We start from the raw sequence: 23,996 nt of genomic DNA, 5'->3' as shown, positions 1-23,996 counted from the left end.
TGCATAAAAATAATTTATATAATTTGACTTATGTTATCGTAAACTCGGTAGCATAATTAACAAAATTCATATAAACACTGAAAATATTCAGCAAATATATTTTATAAACTGGCAATAAAGCATATCTGCATTCTCTCTGGAGAACAGAACCGCACACTGTGGACAAAAAATATTGTTCGTAAGTACATTTCGTAAACAAAGGAAAAAAAAGTCCAATAGGAGCGATAACATGTTAACACGCCATTTTAATTAGTAAGGGGCTTTGTATTGAAGTAAAATTTGTAATTAGGTATATAAGCTTCTTTAAACAAACGACTTTTACAGCTTTGACTTAAGATTGAATTTCGCCAAGCTATGTTGTAATCAAAATTGACACAGGTCGCGCTCACCATACTACCATGGACGTATACCTAAACCGGACAAGGCATTTGACAAGATGTCAATGTGTCATTATGGTTATTTGTATACGCAAAGAGAGTTGATTGTAATATAGTTTAAGAAAAAAACGTGCCCCTTAGTTTGACATCCAAAACAGATGGTGTTGTACAGCTCCATACATTTTGCGGTAACTCTGATTGTCAAAAGTGTCAAAAGACAAAACATATGGCGCTGTACAGCACCATCTCGTTTACCTGTCAAATTAGAATCACGAAATTCTCTCAGATTCTACTCATACTTGATCAATATATCTTTGGTATATGGAACACAGTTCTTGCGTTTAATGCTCGTTCGGACTCATGTTTCCTATGATCACATATCTTGCTCGGTGGTATGGTACTGGTACTGTCCACTTTAGCTTTACGTCCGTGGTCTTCATTGCCAACGGTAACACCCGAGGACCTACCGCGAACACCGAAGTTCGCAAGTTGCGAGCATCTTCCTCTTTTCCTCCAATTAAGGCGTATTTAGAGTGACAGAGAAAGATGCCCGCAATTTGCGAACTTCGTTGTTCGCGGTAGGCCCTCTGGTAACGAGTTATACGTTGCAGCTCCTTTACGGCTTACTGATATTGTCAACGTTGGCCCCGCTGTTATTCTGAACGCGGCTTAGCACCAGCAAGTGAGTAGTGAAAAAAGCTGTGATGCTCGAAAAGTAAAGTTTTCTAGTACACTACTCGCTGGCCAAAGTCGAGCACTGGTCACTATTAACCGTACAGTATCAGAAAGTGACGTAACGTGCCGTATTACATCAAGCGTGGCAAGCGCGACTGTAATCGATACAGTCTGGCAAACCAACAATTTGTCAGTAGAAAAAGGCGCGATATTCTAATTCTGTACGGGATTTCGACCTTTCACAGAATATGTTTTAATTTGCCGCCTTTTTCTTCTGACAAAATTGGTTTGCCAAACTATACAGTGTAGAAAAAAGTGCGAGTCGGACACGCGCACGAAGGGTTCCGTACCCTTACGCAAAACGGCAAAAAAAAACACGTTTGTTGTATGGGAGCCCCACTTTAATATTTATTTTATTCTGTTTTTAGTATTTGTTGTTATAGCGGCAACAGAAATACATCATCTGTGAAAATTTCAACTGTCTAGCTATCACGGTTCATGAGATACAGCCTGGTGACATTCGGACAGCGGAGTCTTAGTAATAGGGTCCCGTTTTTACCCTTTGGGTGCGGAACCCTAAAAATTATCGGTCCTGGTAACTGGTAAGTACATTAAAACCTTAAGTTAGCTCATTTTACTTAAATGAAACATTATTTTATTTTTAAAAAGAAACATAACTGCATTCAAGGATTTTTTTAAATTCGCTTGTCTCGCCCGGGAATCGAACCGACTAAAAATTCCAAAAAATAAACACTATCCGTCGTACAAAATATCCATGAAATTGAATATTTAGTAGTCAAGAATATTTTTAGACAAGCAAAAAAAAAAAAACTATGAATGTAGTTTTGTTTGTTTTAGAAAATAAAGAATGTTTTTTTAAGTAATGAGCTAATTTAAGGTTTTGAAGGCACGCACTGCGATATTTTTTTTGCGGTTTCAGAACCGCAAAAAGTAACGAACGGCATGCTTCATAAGCGCACGCACTTAAAATACTAAGAAGAAACCGCAAGACATTAGACTGAAACTGCAAGAAATGAATCGCAGTGCGTTCTAAGCCGTAGATCCGTAGTGGAGGTGGAACGGAAGTACGTTACCTGTGTGATCACTCGTCGAAGCGCAGGCCGCTGATGGAGAGGAAGGTGAAGGCGTTGTGCAGCGCCAGCACGGGCACGGCGGTGGCGGCCGCCAGCGCGGCGCCGCGCGCCTTCACGCCCGACACCGCGGCGAGGATGCGGCCCGGCGGCGGCGCGCTCCACACCTTCAACAATAGGGTATTTGACTGTATCATAGAGTAACTTATACTAGAGCGGTACTGTCATAGTAAATTTTGTAACCCCAGTAAATTCACTGCCATCTGTCGACACACTTTAAAACTAAAAATGAAGATTTATAAAAATACGATAGAATGTATTTAAATATAGATAAAAGATTTTTTTATTTGCATTAATTATTTTTATTATTTTGACCCATGTTCTTTCACTGATATGCGTTAAAATTGTTAAATAACAAACGAAACCGTCAACGCCATCTATACGACTGTAGGCCAAAACTAGTAGCGCCCTCTGAACGAGAATCAAATTTTCTTGATTTTCGAGGCACGTTTTTTTCTTAGACTGTATCCATCTATTACGGAGTTATATCTATCTTTGACTGTATTTAATAGTACATTACGATACTAGTGCGAAAAATAGGAAATCCGAAACGAGTGGCGATAAATTAAAACACGACCGAAGGGAGTGTTTTTAATCGACACGAGTTGCGAATTACCTACTCGCGCGTGTATCGTACAACGTTTTACAGTACATATGGCCATTTAATTTTTGACATAGTTGCGTAATGTGCTAGTTATCACACTAGTGCGGTAATGTAGCCCCATATGTACTGTAATAGTTATTTGTTATACAAGGGTGCAAAGTTGTATTTTACCCGCGAGTGTTTTAACACACGAGAAGTAAAATACATTTGCACCCATGTGTAACACAAAACTTTTCCCCTCACTATAGCGAGGAAAGTGCAACATCCACAGGCGTTAGATCATCTTCATCACTGGAATCACTCATTTTTTTTACGATAATACGATATTATAACAGAAAACTCTGGAACATGGAGACTATATAATTCTGGAAGTTGTGAAAATTTTTGTTGACAATGTTGACATTTCTGACGATGCGTTTTGAAATTGCATCGACTCAACTTGTGCGTTCAGAATTACATTCAACATCATTTAAAAAAACTATTGTTTCTTATGGAATTTAAGGTTTATGACCTACAATAATTAAATAAAGCTAAATTTGGTATTTTTTATTAAATTCTCAAACCATTTATTTAATGATAATTAATATCGAACGAACCATCATTATGAGTGTTTTACGGTTTGTTATCTGTCAAGAGCTACTTAAACACGCTCCATCCAAGGTCAAATTACTTTCCCCACTAGTGGATAAAATGCGTTTTTCCCCGCTTGTTTAAAGGATGAAAGACGGCTTTCCGAGCTAGTGAGGGGAAAAATAAATTAAAATAAACCATGCATGAAATAAAGCACCAAAAGATTAATAGACAAACGTACACAGCAGTTATTTTTAGACACAATTTCTATTTTAAAACCCGTATTAAACTATAAAGAGTAGGTTATTTGATTGTGACGTCACATGCTAGTGTTTCATATAAATTCCATAGAAGCAAAACCGTTTTGACAGTTCGAAAAAGGAAACTGATTTGATTAGTAGTCAAATACCCTATTATTTATTTATTTAAAAATTTAAATCGGGGAACAGGGCCCATATCAGGGATGTTGCGAATATTCGCCTTCACAACCGCGGAACTTCCGCATTATTTTCAACATCCGCATCCGCATAAAATCGATGCGGAGCTTAATGCGGATGTGGAACAGGCAGGTACAGGAACGTCTTAGCGGCGGCATAAGTGCTAGGTAATTTCGTCATTAGCCAATAGGAATCTCGTTTCGTTTTTGTGATTCGTCGATCGAGCACTTTAGCCTATGACGGACAGCGACAAGAAGTGAAAACTTTGTCTTATTTGGACTTTAGTATAGTAATGCGATTGTGGGGCACCTATATTCTTGTTCAACTACTAAAAGTTTCTTTTTTTATTAATAAAAATTAATAAAGTTGTAGGGATGGAATGAGACGCCAAGTGGAAACCAGTATTTTATTGGTTGCAACTTATACTAGAACAAAATCAAGTCATACAAGTTAAGTACCTAGCTACAAAATATATAACATGTGAGCGGAGAGCGGTACGCTGTGGCGTTCTCACTCCTTGCTCAATCCCTCAGGGAATGTCCAACGCTAGACTAAAGGTTAACCGAGGATGAAGCTTAGGGCGGTACGTAGCGACGTTCTCACCCGTGCTCATTTGTTGGTTTACCTTGAGGATAGCAGAGGCCGTCTCCCAAGCTAGACCGCTAGCTAACGAATGATTATCCGTTATCGGCGGCCGCGCAGCGCCTTTTATTCAGTGCCGTGCGCCGCTCGGAGATCTTCGCGCGCGCTCGGGTCAGTCGGTCCGCTGAGCCATAGAGTAACTTATACTAGAGCGGTACTGTCATAGTAAATTTTGTAACCCCAGTAAATTCACTGCCATCTGTCGACACACTTTAAAACTAAAATTGAAGATTTGTAAAAATACGATAAAATGTATTTAAATATAGATAAATGTTTTTTTTTATTTGCATTAATTATTTTGATGATTTTGACCCATGTTCTTTCACTGATATGCGTTAAAATTGTTAAATAACAAACGAAACCGTCAACGCTATCTATACGACTGTAGGCCAAAACTAGTAGCGCCCTCTGAACGAGAATCAAATTTTCTTGATTTTCGAGGCACGTTTTTTCCTTAGACTGTATCCATCTATTACGGAGTTATATCTATCTTTGGCTGAGCGCAACAGGTAGTAGTGTGCGAGTGAGAAAATATTCGGATCCGCGCGCCTCGCGAATACTAATATTATTCTGTCTCGCTACAAAGTGTAATATTTGACGTTTTTATGTGCCTAATCTCGACATCCGCATCCGCTGATGTGAGCCTTTAAAAATCCGCATCCGCGGATGTGAAAAAATCGGCATCCGCAATATCCCTGGCCCATATTACAAATACCTTACAGACTAACATATATATGCATTTTATAAACTTAAAACACTATTTAGGCGACAAAACGGCGCGGCTCCGTTGAATCGTCTGGTCTTGGTGTATTATATACAGTTCAAGGTAAACAACATAAAACGGGGTCCCTTTGTTTCACATCATTATAATGCAATAAATTGTCAGATTATCGTTCATCATTCTGAAACAGTTAACTTTTCAGGATTTTCGTAGTTAGGTTTTAGGTTTGTTTTATGGCAATCCTGAAGAGTTACGCGTTTCTGAGAAAAACCATTTAAAGACTAACGAAAATGCGGACAAACAATACATTATGACTTAAAACTTTATGGGAAACAATAGACACCCAGATAAAACATACACTAGATAAGCTTACAAATAAAAAGTGGAAAAATTTACCGTCTTGGACGAAACTTGAACTCACGACCACTGGATCACTAGCCCAGTGCGCTGCCATGTGAGCTACCGAGACCTCACCCAACACAGCATATGGGCCTTTCACGGCTTACCGGCACGGCACACTTCGCTAACAGCTTCTATCTCGGTCGTCGTCATCTGGGCTGCGCGCGCTCGATGCGACACGCACGCTTCCTCGCTAGGGAACGGTAGATGGCAACCTGCGAGGAAACAACTGTTACCTGGTAGAATATCCTCATCTTGACGGCGGTGGGCTCGGGCCGACCGTGGAGTAGCTTGCCCAGTGCGTACTCCAGCACGGCTTCTATCTCTGCCGTCGTCATCTGTGCTGCGCGCGCCTTGTGCGACACGCATGCTTCCTCGCTGGGGAACGATAGCTGGCATGTGGAGGGGGATGAACCTGTAACAAAATCAGGAGTTAAAACTGTTGCTTATTTACTAAAGCTGAATGGTTTGTTCTGGAGTCTTGTAGTTATTTTGTCATCGAGGAACCTTTTAAAACTGCCAATACGTCTTTTCGTCTGTCGGTTATATACGGCCCTTTGTCATAGACAATTTTTCGTCCTATCCAGAATACGTGTTTCAATCAGTCGGTCACAGTTGATGCTTAGTCAGCAGTAGCACTGAGGTTGGCCGCCCCAATAAAAGCCAGATGAAAGTTTGAATCTAAAATGTAATTCTCAAACATCTCCTAATTTGAAGTAGTCAATTAAAAATTTAAAACACAAACATTAAAACAGTCTAAAACACATTTACCTGTTGCGACGTAACACACGAACGCCGCGACGGTGTTCTCATAGTTCCACCGCCTCGTTATCGCCACTTTGTAGTCGCCCACATTGCAACCCGTTTCTTCATCTGAAAACAATATAAATATTATAAAGTGTTCGATCAAATGGTAAGAATCTAAGTCGGTCTTCAGTATAACGCTTACATCGCAGTCAAAATCAGGCCGTTCTCTCTCTCTCTCTCTGTGTAACTCACACTCGAAGCGGTTGTTGTCGGTGTGCGTCCAGGCGTGCCACTCGACGGCGGCGCCGCGGGGCAGCGCGCCCACGACGGCGTACTGCACGATGGCGCCGGCTGTTCGTCTCTCTCTCTCTCTCTCTGTAACTCACACTCGAAGCGGTTGTTGTCGGTGTGCGCCCAGGCGTGCCACTCGACGGCGGCGCCGCGGGGCAGCGCGCCCACGACGGCGTACTGCACGATGGCGCCGGCTGTTCGTCTCTCGCTCTCTCTCTCTCTGTAACTCACACTCGAAGCGGTTGTTGTCGGTGTGCGCCCAGGCGTGCCACTCGACGGCGGCGCCGCGGGGCAGCGCGCCCACGACGGCGTACTGCACGATGGCGCCGGCTGTTCGTCTCTCGCTCTCTCTCTCTGTAACTCACACTCGAAGCGGTTGTTGTCGGTGTGCGTCCAGGCGTGCCACTCGACGGCGGCGCCGCGGGGCAGCGCGCCCACGACGGCGTACTGCACGATGGCGCCGGCTGTTCGTCTCTCGCTCTCTCTCTCTGTAACTCACACTCGAAGCGGTTGTTGTCGGTGTGCGCCCAGGCGTGCCACTCGACGGCGGCGCCGCGGGGCAGCGCGCCCACGACGGCGTACTGCAAGATGGCGCCGGCTGTTCGTCTCTCGCTCTCTCCCTGTGTAACTCACACTCGAAGCGGTTGTTGTCGGTGTGCGCCCAGGCGTGCCACTCGACGGCGGCGCCGCGGGGCAGCGCGCCCACGACGGCGTACTGCACGATGGCACCGGCTGTTCGTCTCTCTCTCTCTCTCTCTCTCTCTCTGTAACTCACACTCGAAGCGGTTGTTGTCGGTGTGCGCCCAGGCGTGCCACTCGACGGCGGCGCCGCGGGGCAGCGCGCCCACGACGGCGTACTGCACGATGGCACCGGCTGTTCGTCTCTCTCTCTGTAACTCACACTCGAAGCGGTTGTTGTCGGTGTGCGCCCAGGCGTGCCACTCGACGGCGGCGCCGCGGGGCAGCGCGCCCACGACGGCGTACTGCACGATGGCACCGGCTGTTCGTCTCTCTCTGTAACTCACACTCGAAGCGGTTGTTGTCGGTGTGCGCCCAGGCGTGCCACTCGACGGCGGCGCCGCGGGGCAGCGCGCCCACGACGGCGTACTGCACGATGGCACCGGCTGTTCGTCTCTCTCTCTCTCTCTCTGTAACTCACACTCGAAGCGGTTGTTGTCGGTGTGCGTCCAGGCGTGCCACTCGACGGCGGCGCCGCGGGGCAGCGCGCCCACGACGGCGTACTGCACGATGGCACCGGCTGTTCGTCTCTCTCTCTCTCTCTCTCTCTCTGTAACTCACACTCGAAGCGGTTGTTGTCGGTGTGCGCCCAGGCGTGCCACTCGACGGCGGCGCCGCGGGGCAGCGCGCCCACGACGGCGTACTGCACGATGGCACCGGCTGTTCGTCTCTCTCTCTCTCTCTCTCTCTCTCTCTCTGTAACTCACACTCGAAGCGGTTGTTGTCGGTGTGCGTCCAGGCGTGCCACTCGACGGCGGCGCCGCGGGGCAGCGCGCCCACGACGGCGTACTGCACGATGGCACCGGCTGTTCGTCTCTCTCTCTCTCTCTCTCTCTCTCTGTAACTCACACTCGAAGCGGTTGTTGTCGGTGTGCGTCCAGGCGTGCCACTCGACGGCGGTGCCGCGGGGCAGCGCGCCCACGACGGCGTACTGCACGATGGCACCGGCTGTTCGTCTCTCTCTCTCTCTGTAACTCACACTCGAAGCGGTTGTTGTCGGTGTGCGTCCAGGCGTGCCACTCGACGGCGGCGCCGCGGGGCAGCGCGCCCACGACGGCGTACTGCACGATGGCACCGGCTGTTCGTCTCTCTCTCTCTCTCTCTCTCTCTCTGTAACTCACACTCGAAGCGGTTGTTGTCGGTGTGCGTCCAGGCGTGCCACTCGACGGCGGTGCCGCGGGGCAGCGCGCCCACGACGGCGTACTGCACGATGGCACCGGCTGTTCGTCTCTCTCTCTCTCTGTAACTCACACTCGAAGCGGTTGTTGTCGGTGTGCGTCCAGGCGTGCCACTCGACGGCGGCGCCGCGGGGCAGCGCGCCCACGACGGCGTACTGCACGATGGCACCGGCTGTTCGTCTCTCTCTCTCTCTCTCTCTGTAACTCACACTCGAAGCGGTTGTTGTCGGTGTGCGTCCAGGCGTGCCACTCGACGGCGGCGCCGCGGGGCAGCGCGCCCACGACGGCGTACTGCACGATGGCACCGGCTGTTCGTCTCTCTCTCTCTCTCTCTCTCTCTCTCTCTCTGTAACTCACACTCGAAGCGGTTGTTGTCGGTGTGCGCCCAGGCGTGCCACTCGACGGCGGCGCCGCGGGGCAGCGCGCTCACGACGGCGTACTGCACGATGGCACCGGCTGTTCGTCTCTCTCTCTCTCTCTCTCTCTCTCTCTCTCTCTCTCTGTAACTCACACTCGAAGCGGTTGTTGTCGGTGTGCGCCCAGGCGTGCCACTCGACGGCGGCGCCGCGGGGCAGCGCGCCCACGACGGCGTACTGCACGATGGCGCCGGCTGTTCGTCTCTCTCTCTCTCTCTCTCTGTAACTCACACTCGAAGCGGTTGTTGTCGGTGTGCGCCCAGACGTGCCACTCGACGGCGGCGCCGCGGGGCAGCGCGCCCACGACGGCGTACTGCACGATGGCACCGGCTGTTCGTCTCTCTCTCTCTCTCTCTCTCTCTCTCTCTGTAACTCACACTCGAAGCGGTTGTTGTCGGTGTGCGTCCAGGCGTGCCACTCGACGGCGGTGCCGCGGGGCAGCGCGCCCACGACGGCGTACTGCACGATGGCACCGGCTGTTCGTCTCTCTCTCTCTCTGTAACTCACACTCGAAGCGGTTGTTGTCGGTGTGCGTCCAGGCGTGCCACTCGACGGCGGCGCCGCGGGGCAGCGCGCCCACGACGGCGTACTGCACGATGGCACCGGCTGTTCGTCTCTCTCTCTCTCTCTCTGTAACTCACACTCGAAGCGGTTGTTGTCGGTGTGCGCCCAGGCGTGCCACTCGACGGCGGCGCCGCGGGGCAGCGCGCCCACGACGGCGTACTGCACGATGGCACCGGCTGTTCGTCTCTCTCTCTCTCTCTCTGTAACTCACACTCGAAGCGGTTGTTGTCGGTGTGCGCCCAGGCGTGCCACTCGACGGCGGCGCCGCGGGGCAGCGCGCCCACGACGGCGTACTGCACGATGGCGCCGGCTGTTCGCCGCTCCAGCTGCCGCCGTGCCTCGCTCGCGATGCCGCCGTGCGTCATGTAGCAAACACTCTAGAAACAGTCAAAGTAAAGTTTATAAAATTTACTATTAAGTATAATTTTGGTTATATTCTTTAACCTGAAATGGCATAACATGTACTTTTAAATCTGACTTCGATTTGACATCTTCGTATCTGCAAACGCGAAGTGTGCGAGGGAGATGCTAGGTCAATATTAAATCAAAATCGTATATTAAAAATTCGAATGACTACAATCCAATAGACTTGAGACTTGGCTCTATAAATATTGTAGTTAATACTTAAAAATCGGGAACAGAGGCTTAATTTTCAAAGCAGCCTCATCAGATGGATCCTGAGTCGAATAAGTAGACGCGCTTGGCTCTCCAGCAGCTGCCCCGGCCCCCGCATACCTGCGCCACGCTGCGGATGTGCGCGCGCGGACACACAGCGCGCACGACGCGCGTCAGGTGACGCAGCGCGAGCCCGCACTGCCGCCGCGCCCCGCCCTCCGGCAGCTGCCCCGGCCCCCGCATACCTGCGCCACGCTGCGGATGTGCGCGCGCGGACACACAGCGCGCACGACGCGCGTCAGGTGACGCAGCGCGAGCGCGCACTGCCGCCGCGCCCCGCCCTCCGGCAGCTGCCCCGGCCCCCGCATACCTGCGCCACGCTGCGGATGTGCGCGCGCGGACACACAGCGCGCACGACGCGCGTCAGGTGACGCAGCGCGAGCGCGCACTGCCGCCGCGCCCCGCCCTCCGGCAGCTGCCCCGGCCCCCGCATACCTGCGCCACGCTGCGGATGTGCGCGCGCGGACACACAGCGCGCACGACGCGCGTCAGGTGACGCAGCGCGAGCGCGCACTGCCGCCGCGCCCCGCCCTCCGGCAGCTGCCCCGGCCCCCGCATACCTGCGCCACGCTGCGGATGTGCGCGCGCGGACACACAGCGCGCACGACGCGCGTCAGGTGACGCAGCGCGAGCGCGCACTGCCGCCGCGCCCCGCCCTCCGGCAGCTGCCCCGGCCCCCGCATACCTGCGCCACGCTGCGGATGTGCGCGCGCGGACACACAGCGCGCACGACGCGCGTCAGGTGACGCAGCGCGAGCGCGCACTGCCGCCGCGCCCCGCCCTCCGGCAGCTGCCCCGGCCCCCGCATACCTGCGCCACGCTGCGGATGTGCGCGCGCGGACACACAGCGCGCACGACGCGCGTCAGGTGACGCAGCGCGAGCGCGCACTGCCGCCGCGCCCCGCCCTCCGGCAGCTGCCCCGGCCCCCGCATACCTGCGCCACGCTGCGGATGTGCGCGCGCGGACACACAGCGCGCACGACGCGCGTCAGGTGACGCAGCGCGAGCGCGCACTGCCGCCGCGCCCCGCCCTCCAGCAGCTGCATGGAGCCGGGCACGAGTGCTATTTGACCGCATGTGCCGATTACTTCGCCCACCTGCATCAAAATTACAATATTAAAACTGACTATCGGAAGTGAATCCACCCGGAATAACGCGTGAGTGGAACAGATCGAAAACGAGATCAGATTTCGCGACAAATGTGCTTCTTTGAAAGAACATACGTAGATAAGAAAAAGCAATGATTTGCCCACCATTGATGTTTGGGAGTAGTAGGAATGAATATGGCAAACTCATAGACGGTGCTGCGTCAATTCGTAGATCGTAGACCATCCACAAATTAACCAGAACGCACATCCCTACTACATATTTTTAATCAAAAGCGATTGGAGATGTTAGGATTATTGACAAAAAGATAATCAGGTATGGCTTCTCCCTAGTCTAAAATTATTAAAATACAACATTTATCATTGAAAAACTTACTTTAACTGCTTGACTGTAAGGTCCGATATTGGCCGGTGCCCAGTGAGAGATTCCCTGCACGTGCATCGTGACTCGTTCCTTCGAGTTCCCGTCGGGGTCATAGTTCTGGCTGCTCGACTTATGCGCTACCTGCATTTACACGATTACGTTATCAATTACATAAAAATAAGTTACAAAACCTTGGATGAACTCGCCTACTCAACGCAATATCACCGTAGGTATCTATAAATAAAATTAATGTGAATCTCGAAACTTCGTGTTTAAATTCACATACACATAAGTAATATAAAATATAAAGCATCGCAAATATATATGGGCATCGTGGTCACGCATATAAAAGCACGTCATGTATTGACAAAAGTAGTGTTGCAGTGATTTACAATTCAGATTATTTTTTCCTACTCTCTAACTGTGTGCAAAAGTTAAACATTTTATTTTATTTTATTATGGCAACAAACAGTCATTACATAGAAAGATATATACAATAGCTGGACTACAGAGAAGACGAAACAGTGCCGAAAAATTTTACATGCGATATTATAGAAACATTATAAGAGTTGATACTGAGCGGTAGAGCGATTCATCGTGCAACCCAACAGACAGGTGTACAAACATGTATATTATTTGTTGAGGAAGCATATATCTTGTATTTGAACACTTACAGCGTTTAATATGGGTCCCACATCATCAGGGAGCGGGCACTGAACATACAGTGGTCGGCGGGTTGACGAAGTTGAAGGCGTCCACATTTCGTTTAGGGCCGCATAGTCGCCCATGTCTCTCATATATATGTTGACGAAGCATATATGTATCTTGTATTTTAATACTTACAGCGTCCAAAATGAGCCCCACATCATCAGGGAGCGGGCACTGCACACACACCCTGGTCGGCGGGTTGACGAAGTAGAAGGCGTCCACATATACTTCGTTCAGGGCCGCGTAGTCGCCCATATCTCATATACATGTTGATTAAGCATAAGTTGTATTTGAATACTTACAGCGTTCAATATGAGTCCCACGTCATCAGGGAGCGGGCACTGCACACACACCCTGGTCGGCGGGTTGACGAAGTTGAACGCGTCCCCATATACTTCGTTCAGGGCCGCGTAGTCGGCCATGTCTCTCATATATATGTTGACGAAGCATATATGTATCTTGTATTTTAATACTTACAGCGTCCAAAATGAGCCCCACATCATCAGGGAGCGGGCACTGCACACACACCCTGGTCGGCGGGTTGACGAAGTTGAACGCGTCCCCATATACTTCGTTCAGGGCCGCGTAGTCGCCCATGTCTCTCATATATATGTTGACGAAGCATATATGTATCTTGTATTTTAATACTTACAGCGTCCAAAATGAGCCCCACATCATCAGGGAGCGGGCACTGCACACACACCCTAGTCGGCGGGTTGACGAAGTTGAACGCGTCCACATATACTTCGTTCAAGGCCGCGTAGTCGCCCATGTCTCTCATATATATGTTGACGGAGCATACGTCTTCGAGACGCATGTCTTGCGAGTCTAGGAGGTCTGGAATTAATTTTGGAATTAGCTTTGGACATTAAGATGAATTTGGAAAAGAATTTATGGGTTCATTTAGATGCGATTTGAATTTAAGTTTAAATTATGGCTAGAAACAAAATTATAAAATTAATAATTGGATTGCTGTAAAACTTTAGCTAGTTTAGCTCGTTAAATTCGAAATATTATTTAAGAAATATAATTGTATCAAGAAAATACATTGAATATCACATTTTCCAGGACAATGACACGATAAGCACAGACAGACGTGAACATTCAAACAAGAATGCATGGCCTCAAAACAAACAACACAACAATATATTTTTTTATAGGTAGGTTTTGTAGGTAAGTACAGTCGAAGGCAAAAATATCGATCCAGACAAATGGCTCAAAAATATGTGAACACGACTTTATTGTCTAAGGTGTACACATATTTTTGAAACTTTGTGAATGTATATATATTTATGCCCTTGACTGTACAGTTTGTGCAAATTCACATTTCTAGAGGGGTTCAGCCACAGCTACATATTAAGAGCGTGTTAGGGACAATATTAGTAAAAACGCTGTTTCACACCACGAATTCTTGTTTACAAACTATATGACATATATTAAATACCAAAATAATACATCTCGTGAACAAGTTTACCTACTAATGAGTTTTTTCATAGCATCCTTCGTCGCCAGCGCTGTGTCCACTCCTTCTCCGACTATCCCCCCGATATAGTACCATCCGTGGCTATTTCCATATATAGAGCTATGGTCCAGGACGGGGTGGATCTCTCTATGCCCGTGGATGTCGTAGTTATAACCTATACTTTCTACGCTATCATTCTGGTCGGCATCTATGCTATCTTGAGTGTTGAGCAATGGGTTCAGTTCTTTGTGTTTTTTCTTCTCCTCCTTTTCTAACTTCTCAATAGATTCTAGCTCCGTCTCGCTCAGCTCGATGTCGCTTAGGTCGCTGAACACGGTGTCGCTAAGGTCGTTTACGTAATCTAAGGCGTTTTTCACAGTGGGAGGTAGTTCTATGGGTGTTTCTAGGGCTTTTGGTTCGAGGTGCACTTCGAGGTTGAGGTAGCCGGCCGGTGCGACGGAGTCGTCGGAACAGACTATTAGTTCTTTGTCGTCGCTGTATAAAGAAAAAAACAACATAGATAAGTGACTCTTAAATTGAGTTTTGAAACTAAAAGATGGCATTCCTGAAGTTCTATCTAGAGATCGACAGAAGCTAACGTAAGCTCGAATCCCAGTTCGAAAATACGAAAAAAAAAATTTGGCGAATCCCTTAAGGAGTTGGATATTGGGCGGTGCTACAGCAAGGTATGTTCTTACAAAGTCATTTGCGCATCAGTGGTATATGTTCAGATCCCTTTATCAACTAGAATGCCCTATGCATTATCTTAAATTTACAGGTTTTTAAATCAGAAATTGATGATTTTTAAAAACTTATAACGCGGGTGCGGCTTCCTAACCCCAGTGTTATTTTAACCGTCAAACTTCTATGACGTTTAAAATAACGCACAGCCTGTGCTATCAAAATCGCTGCAGAGTTAGCTTGGCCTGACTACAACCACCACTTCTTTTTGCGTTGCGCTTATTTTAGAATCCATAAAACTGTCCAAATGTTACTAAACAGCCCTTACTAACATTCGGACACTAAGTCCCAGTTGCGCCGACCGCATTTGACAGACTGATCAACGGCGCCGCGGCGGTTTGAAAATTTCCATGTAATAAAATTTTGCGAACTCTTTAACGATGACAAACAGTTTAGTGCAACCGACCCTAACACTATATAAACAGCTATGACTTACATGACGAGCCGCTTCTTAAAGAGCGGACAGTCAAGCGTGAACGTCTCATACTCCCCGCCCTCGCCGCACACGTTTAAGCCGTACTTCTGCTGCATCAGCAGCAGGTGCGGCTGAATGTCGCGGATCGACATGCCTAGGTGGATGTTAGGGTCCAGCCCTAGGCACGCCACCTATGGACAGAATTCAATCAAACATTTACAATAAAGTCTCCTCTGGCACATCTGGCAAATCTTGTACCTCTGGCACAAGTGGGGGTGGAGCGAGTCGGCGGCGTGCGAGTGCGGAGATCCCAAAGTAGACCATACATCATATGGTATTTCAATGCCCTGTTACCAGATATAATGGCCCAGTTGAGGATTTTATAAAACCTGACAAAGAACGCGAGTTTGTATCTGTGGAATTGTAAATTTTGATGTAGTCTAATTTAAGAAGTGTGTGTATGTCCTACGATAAATAAATAATAAAATAGGGAAGTATGCTATTTATATCGTGTTTACCATAAGAAATACGAATTTAATACTATTATGTTATAAAACATGTGATTTATTTTTAATTTCCAAATTAAAATCGTAGTTTTATTATCTGTATGTCACGTGATCGAAAGCGCCGACCACCATTTATTTCTCGTTATGACATCACTATGAACAAGTGTTAAATTTTTAACAACGGCGAAAAGTTTGCTCTGCACATTTGACGTTTCTCTCTATAGTTTCTTTGTTACTGCTTTTATGACATCACAATAATGGCAACAAACAGCACTAACAATTTTTCTTTGTATACAGCAATATTATTGTGATGAAATGAAAATACCAGTTGGCTATCGAAGCTATACGAACATTTATAAAAATATTTGCAAAAATGTAGAACTGTCTATTGGACCGCAAGCTGATAAAAGTTTTTTTTGACCAAGTTATTCTCGGGCGATCGTAAAGTGGTTAAGGGATGTATCATAGAGCCTGATTGAGAATTTATCAAATCACAAATAAGAAGCCACTTTGCAGAAAATGCAACTGACTGTATAGTGGTAGTTTGGAGAAGAGGTAACATAAATAGACCTTAAGTGGATTAATGTGAATTTCACAACATCACGTGCTTTAGAAAAGTACGGTATTACGGCCATAACAAATTTAAAAATGATATTGTTTATGCGATAAATAGAGTAAACAAACCTTTATTATAATCGCTTCGACATTGCTAGTTATCATTTCCTGTAAAAGTTCCTTTTGGTTCCTTCGCCATAAATAAGCGAGAGAGACTAGACCTAACCTTCGGCACCTGAAAAATAGTTTACATTTAACTTTATATCCTAACTAATAGTAAAACAAAAACATAAATGCATTGAAAGCATCACATGTTTAGCCATCCCAGTCACTCAGATATATTGCATTTTGAACATTGACAATAGATGATCAAACTTAAAAAAATTTAAAAAAAATAACAGTATTTATCTACTATGAAGTCTATTCTATTTATGTAAGAACCCTCATTGTATCCCATCAAAAACATTACATGTAAAAAGATGCAAGTCACGCAACGCAGTTCTTCTACTACAAAAAAGTTTTGAGATGTAATGCGAAACCAAGTCGGTTATTTTAATCAGTGTGTGTACAGTTTACAAAAACGTTAAATAGATTCCCAGCATTGTTGACAACTAAATATATTTATCTTTAATGTTTATGAAAAATAAATTATGAGGTTGGCAAAATTAGATCGTTTTGATAGATGCCATAGGGAACACTAACTTCACTTCACCAACGATTGCCCAACTTCGCCCAAGTAAAATATTAAATTAATATTTATACCAAGCAAAAGATATCTATTGGACTCACAATGAATGAAAAAACTGCGAAATATAAGTTTAAAATTAAAAAAAATAGGTAAAATAACATGATTTTCCCATCCCCAACTTCGCCTAGTAATTTTTTTACTAAAACTTAAGAAATTCTATGTTGTGTATGTGTATATGTTCTGTAAGTATGTTGAATAAAGTACTAAACGGCAATGATACAAGTTATACAGAAATTATGATGTAATTATTAGTTAAGACGATGTTATGTACTAAAGGCGAATTTTTGCTAACCCTTATTTTCAATAAACTGCAACATTCATAAAACGGGGTTTGTTCATAAAACTTCTTTAGCGAAGTAAATAATGAATCTGCAAACCTTACGTCATATTACAAAAATATGGAACGTCTATCAATACACTTTACTCACACAAGCAAAAGGGGCTTTAGCTAAGTTTTTTACCAATATCAATATGAGATTAGATATCTATACCAATTTTTTTACACCTATAATTACTTGGCCATCGCACGGCTGCGAAATTACATAATGATCATTGTCAACTATTAAAAATAATCCTAATTGAACATAGCGCTAGCCCTAATCACAGGCAGTTTGAGCAATACACAAAAGAGTATGAGTAAAGCATAAGTTCAAATTGAATATTATTGGGAATATATTTAAATCATATTATGCCCTATATATCACTGAAAATTCAGGGTTCTAGGTTTAGCCTGCACAAAATTACAGGACGTTGAAAATGGCCTGAATGGCTTCGAGAAAAGGATGATTGTCTTTGTTTTGCTCGACTTGGCGGCCGTGCCCCCAGATAACACAATGAAATGAATTAAACTGTAGTGAAGGAAGGCCTGGACTACATAAAAAAAAACATCCAGGGAATCATTTTAGAGAGTGGTCACTTCTGGGTCTGGTAACTTTATTACAACTACATATTTAACTAGTAACTAGTAAGGTAAGTATTTTAATAATCACATAACATATAAGTGCCTGGGAGTAACTTTCAAACAGTATTTTAATACAAATATACTTACACATTTTCTACTCTAATTCTTTGGTAGTCAGACAAAATGGCCCCAACTGCAACAGCTTCTATAGCCATTTCACTCTGAAATTAATTGCACGATTACAAATGACGTTATATAATAAACAGGGGCAAATAAGATAGTTATCATAAGCGTTGATTTATTATTTGAGATAAGTTGCAGTTTTGTAAACAATATATTCAATATAGTGTCAAGTGTTTTTATGTAATACACTTGTGTACCGTCACTGACAAAATTGAACCTTACTGCTACGAGATAAGGTCAGGTTCATAGGCATATGATCAGTTGCGTTGCTGATAGTATTTATCATATTGATATTTTCTACTTATCGTAGCAGGGCCTACTAGCAAAAGCATTCTAAATTAACACCTTTACTGGTTTTTTTTTTCTTTTTTGCACAAAATGTATACAACAATGTACAAATGGCAAACTTAATGCCAAATGGAATTTTCTACCAGTCAACCATAGGGCCAAACAGAGATACCTACAATTGGTGCAGAGAGAGAAATATATTGAGTGAAATTAAAAAAAGCAAAGCAAAAGCAAACTATACTTATAAAGTACATAAATAAATAAAATAATTTTTAGCATAACTTTGTAAGCATTGTGGCTTGCCTAAAACGAGGAGTGCGCCAGTACATGTTCATTGATCGATGTTTGGCTGTTCCAGAGATCATTTGACAAACATTAAAAACTGGTATATAACAAGCAATTCGGGATGAAGTAAGTAGATTTTTTAACATGTTCATTTAGCGCCACTTGCACCATTCCACTAATCTGGGGTTAAATGGTTAAACTTTTTTTTTCGCAGGTATAAATGCATTTACGCATCTCACCCCCGGGCTGGGGAAGCCCACTGGGGGGTGGATGAAGGTGAGGAGAATACCCACTAACATCCCCTGCGGCGTTACACACCCACCCGGCGACACCCCCCGAACCAAACCAGTTAAACCTTTTTTTTTTTTTCTCGCAGGGGTAAATACATTTACGTATCTCACCTCCGAGCTGCGAAGGCCCGTTGGGGATGGGGTTGTATGTGGGACTCGCTCCTCCGGTACTCCCTCTGTTACTCAGAGGGAGGGGAGGAGACTACCCACTAACGTCCCCTGCGGCGTTACCCTCTCTGCCGTTATTGGGGAGCATTGTGAGGTCACGAGTATTCTATCACGATGCTCCCTCGGCTGCCCCAGCTAATTTACCGGGGGCACCCTCGCGCCGAAGGAGGAGGGATTGCGTAACGCTACAACCCCTCCCCAGACGTGTAGAGCCTCATCTGCGGGTCCCCAATCCGTGGCTTTACTAGGGAAGAAGGCGATTAATGTATTGTAACCGCCTTCTTCCCCTTCGCCTGCGCCGTAGCGGGTGTGCGTTAATGTCATCTTCACGCTCTTGCTCCGCTTCCTCCTTTTGCTTCATTACTGTTTCGCAAACGGAGGCAACCGCATCCTATTGTCTCTCGCTGCGCAACATAGCGGATACCACGTTGTGCAGCGACAGATCTCCTCCTATTTCAAACCGGTCAAACCTGGAGTTACCATGGTTACCAGTACAATTTGACACTGGGTTAACGGTTTAACCGCTTAACCCCGGGTTAGTGGGATTGTGCAAGTGGGCCTTAGGTATTACCAGCTTTTTGTTTCACAACATGGAATATGTACAGAGCAAATATTTAACTCTTGGCAAGATAACAAGACATACATTGATTAGTTGAGATGGCAAACAGTTTTCTGGTCATTAGCCGGGTCCACACAGAGCGAGCATACGCGCGAGGCAATTTCGTCGCGCACAAACCGGCCAGAGTAGACATGCCTCGCGGGCGCCGCCTCGGCCGAGACGTGACGGTAGACGTGCCTCGGGCGAAGCGGCGCGCGACACTGGGTTACAGACCTAGATATACCTCATGTCATTGTTTGTGGGTCTAACCCGTAGTTTTAAAATGAGAACGAAACTCCGTTTGTACGCTAAGGTGAAATTCGGCCGAGCTTGCCGGGGACTCTTAAGTGTTGCTAAAGTATGAAGTGCTTTTAGTTTAACATATACTTGCCATTATTAAGTTATCTACGTGTGCCTTATTTACATAGTGTCCTACATCGTATGAATAACAATGTAGGGACATATTAAGTGGAACTGCAAGCAATAATCTTATACCTTTAAAGAGCAATTCTTGCATATATATATTTATATATTTCGGGGATCTCGGAAACGGCTCTAATGATATCGATGAAATTTGCTATAAGGGGGTTTTTGGGGGCGAAAAATCGATGGAGTTTTTATATGCTTTCCGAGCAAAGCTCGGTCTCCCAGATATTTCATGTTTAAATAAATTAAATCTTATTTTAACAAAGAGTCTGCAGCAAATGGTCAAAATGGCTCAGTAGTTATTTTTTTTGGGTTTTTCATTCATAAATTCAGACCTTTTTGCCGGGAGCAATGCGGGGTGGGTAGTTTGATTAGTTTTTATAGGTTAGTTTAGGTTTAGTTATATTTATAGTTTTAGGCTTAAATATTTCTCAGTTCTTAGGATATCTTTAGTGATTGTATTTTTCTTTATCTTTTACGTGTCAACTTTAGTACTAAATAAATGTATTTTCCTTATATGTATAATAATGTACAATAATTGTCAAATAAAAACCAGTCACACAAATAAATTATCTCAAATACATAATTAATAAATTAATGAAATTCAGATTGGGTTGTAGATTGGCCAATCTGTCACTTTAGTATCTGGGATATAATCACAGTAAAGTATTTTTTTTAAGAATTTGTCTATGGACCTACTGCAAAAAGAACCCTCACCTTGATTCTGGCAAGCAGCCTATACATATCCTCCACCTCATCATCATCTGTGGGCTTGTAGATCTTTCCCTGGTTCACGGCAGTGCCGGATATCACCTCCCTGTACAGCGGCAGGCCCATGGCCTCCGCATAGAGGTCAATACCCTGATGGCCCACAGTTTGGTACATGTAGCTATCCAGCTCATCTGAAAATGTGAGAAATTGATAATATTAATTATGCTAATATACTTGTATGTTTTAAAATGAATTAATAGAAATTATTAAATTTCAAACCTTCATTTTATTGTTTGGAATATAAAATACTCAGCAAGTCAGCAGCAATGAAAATGGGTGAATGTTTTTTTTTATGTACCTTTTAATTTTGTGCCAGATTTTAAATTAGGAAAAAACTAATTAGAATAGGTATTAGAGATCATTTTACTGAGGAAAGAGTAATAAGTGTCCACAGTCCACACATTTTCATACAAAATGCTTATTGATTTTCAGAAATTTGCAAAAAAAAATGCCTTATTATTTTATTGGCATAAAACTCCTAGATCTGAGAAAAAATAATCCTTACCATAATTATGCTCTTTACCTGTGCTTTCAATTTATATATTTTTTTTCATTGTTTTCAATCTATTGGAATAACTTAGTTAATTCAGAGGCTTTACAAGATAAAACTAGAAGAAAACCTGTTTTGGTAGTATTTTTCAGATTTTTTATTATCACTACATATATACACTATCATTATAAAACAAAGTTGCTTCCTGCTGTCTGGATGACGCTTAGATCTTTAAAACTTTTTTTATAGATAGTGATTCAAAAGGAAGGTTTATATGTATAATACACCAGCATTGCACCCGTGCGAAGCCGGGGCGGGTCGCTAGTTACCAATAAATAGCAAAATTATAATTTATTGCATTTATTTATTTTATTTTATTTTGATACCTATGATGATAATGTAGAAATATATTTTTTGTTTGCAATATTTATTTTCTACATTAAGTAACAAATGTCTTGTGTATTTCAAAGTACGTAACACCGTGACAATAATTAATTAGAAATTAACGCATCAATTCTCTTATCAGTAAAGAGTTAACCTGATCTGTAGCCACAATCAACAAGCTCCTAGGGAATGTGACACACGACACATGCGTCTATATCGAGTAGCGTACGTGTTAACCTTTGTGTTGCGGCTGGAGGTTCGCCAGGGCCACGAGCGTATGCCCGGCGCCTACACACTGCATCATGTTGTAACAGCTGTCCTTCCCACCGCTCACCAATGCCACCACCTTCATCTTACACAAATTAATTCACTCGCGATAAACTAACAACATTCGTTATATAACATACATAATATTTGTGCGCCCTTTACAGAAATAAACGAAACACACGACTCCAAAAACGGCGAGCCGTACCGTCAAGGATCGCGCATTTCTAATCAAAACTTATTATTATAATGCAATTGTTATCGCCAGCACGCCTTCACGAGCTGCTAGTCGAATGATAATACAGCATCGTTATCTATTTTGATAACATTCTTTAAACGTGTTGGAAAGAATGGATAATAATATTCTCAAACACCTCATTATCTGTCAAATGGCCACGCGTTCTGAAACTGAAACTGCTTTCGCTTCGTATTTTGCACAACTTTGCAAGATTTGCAACGACGCAGCAATTTCGTTCAGTAACAATAGATTTTGGTGATTTCGGTGTTTTTTAAAGTAACTGAAACATTTCCGAGAATCACGAGTTTGACATATAGTTGGTCAAGCAAATCTTGTTAGTAAATAAGAACAAAAAAACTATATTTATGTCCAGGAACATATTTTATTAATTATCAACGTATCTTAGGCTATAACAAGATTTATAGTTTGTCAAAGGACTGTCTCAATTCCAAAATTGACAAAGAGAATCATACTATCTTTGTCTTACACTAGTACTAGCAACCAAAAGAAAAGGATGAGTATAGTTTTTTCTTTGTTTCTATTTACTGACAAGATTTGCTTGACCACTATATATATATACAAGTAAATAAATAGCAAATTTTATAATTAATATGTACCGTATCTGCAGTATAGTTACATAAGTCTCGTGAAATAGGTATTGAAGTAGAACTGTGTCACTTTGTAAAATTGAAAAATTAAAAAAAAAATGTTAATGATATTATTTTCAAAATTGCTTTCTTAAAATAAAACTATGAAAACGGATTATATCGCGTATATTGAATTTATAATACATCCCGACGTTTCGAACTCTTTACAGCGTTCGTGGTCAACGGGTGACGCTGTAAAGCACGCGCACGAACGCTGTAAAGAGTTCGAAACGTCGGGATGTATTATAAATTCAATATACGCGATATAATCCGTTTTCATAGTTTTATTTCATGAGTAACTATCGCGGTAACCGAAGACAATATTTTGCTTTCTTAAAGTTAGACATGAGGATATCATGTATCATTTGTGGTATATTGTACAAAAAAAAATCTGCCATATCGTGTCTGGAGGAGCCCAAACTTGGTATGTTTCGAAAATTCTTTTTGTTTTAATTTAAAAAAAATGCCCGAAATGTAATGATGTGATATATTTTTAGAATCGCCTCAAAAAGCCTTTTCGTATGATACCACATACCATAGGTTTTGGAAAAAAAAATTCTTTTTTTCCATACAAAAAAAAATAATGTTTTACCACTCCCCCCCGCAGCAATTTTTTTTTAGGAACTGCGGGTGAAAAATTTTGTTTTGGCCTCTAGTATGTGTGTGCCAAACGGCTAACCTGTACATCGATTTGCGGTATTTTTATACGAACGGGTTAGACTATAAGTGCAATTATCGATAAAACTCACCTGCACGGCAACCACATAATAATAATAGTGACCGGAAAAAGATAGGCAACCTAATTGATTCATGTTGTACAAGTTGTAGGGTAAAGGCACCAGTAGTAAGCCTATATATACAAAAATTTTATGTTCAATTCAAGATAGTTTCATTTGCTTGTTACTAATTGACCTATAAGAATTACAAATTTATACTGCTCAAGAATTTAATATAGTTTAATTTTGTTGTAAAGAATAAAACGTTTTTGAGTGTTGCTTTCGGAAATATTTCATTAAGAGCCCATCAGCATGCTCACTAGCGCCACTGCTAAATAATTGTGATTATTTAAATTTAACGAGATATTAAAAAAAAACCGGCCAAGTGCGAGTCGGACTCGCGCACGAAGGGTTCCGTACCATTACGAAAAAAACAGCAAAAAAATCACGTTTATTGTATGGGATCCCCATTTAAATATGTATATTATTCTGTTTTTGATGAGATACAGCCTGGTGACAGACAGACGGACAGCGGAGTGTTAGTAATGGGGTCCCGT

The 23,996-nt window shown here is 43.9% G+C and overlaps 1 protein-coding gene across 1 annotated transcript; it reads right to left on the bottom strand.

Annotated features, from left to right (window-relative positions):
- Nucleotides 1–22,244, bottom strand: LOC134748038 (uncharacterized). The gene is made up of 14 exons (XM_063682768.1): nt 21,812–22,244; nt 20,647–20,831; nt 17,839–17,912; nt 16,172–16,277; nt 15,003–15,172; nt 13,842–14,320; nt 13,016–13,200; nt 11,668–11,796; nt 11,121–11,282; nt 9,722–9,887; nt 6,348–6,449; nt 5,813–5,991; nt 2,147–2,310; nt 1–156 (listed from the first exon to the last, which is right to left on the bottom strand). Exons 1-13 carry the CDS (start codon nt 21,924–21,926, stop codon nt 2,155–2,157), a joined length of 2,208 nt encoding a protein of 735 aa, XP_063538838.1. The 5' UTR covers nt 21,927–22,244; the 3' UTR covers nt 1–156; nt 2,147–2,154.
- Nucleotides 22,245–23,996: the final 1,752 nt, after the last annotated feature.

The sequence above is a fragment of the Cydia strobilella genome, chromosome 15 (genome assembly GCF_947568885.1).
Source record: "Cydia strobilella chromosome 15, ilCydStro3.1, whole genome shotgun sequence".
NCBI classification, from domain to species: domain Eukaryota; kingdom Metazoa; phylum Arthropoda; class Insecta; order Lepidoptera; family Tortricidae; genus Cydia; species Cydia strobilella.
This window is presented reverse-complemented; position numbering and strand designations above follow the sequence as displayed.

What these genes read in the sequence shown, in the direction of transcription:
- LOC134748038 (XM_063682768.1), bottom strand. Translation starts at nt 21,926, where the DNA reads ATGAAGGTGGTGGCATTGGTGAGCGGTGGGAAGGACAGCTGTTACAAC. An exon ending in TCGAAGCGATTATAATAAAG is followed by an intron (nt 15,173 to 16,171) that starts GTTTGTTTACTC and finishes TTCTGTCCATAG; the next exon opens with GTGGCGTGCCTAGGGCTGGA. An exon ending in AGATGAGGATATTCTACCAG is followed by an intron (nt 2,311 to 5,812) that starts GTAACAGTTGTT and finishes CTATTGTTGAAG; the next exon opens with GTGTGGAGCGCGCCGCCGCC.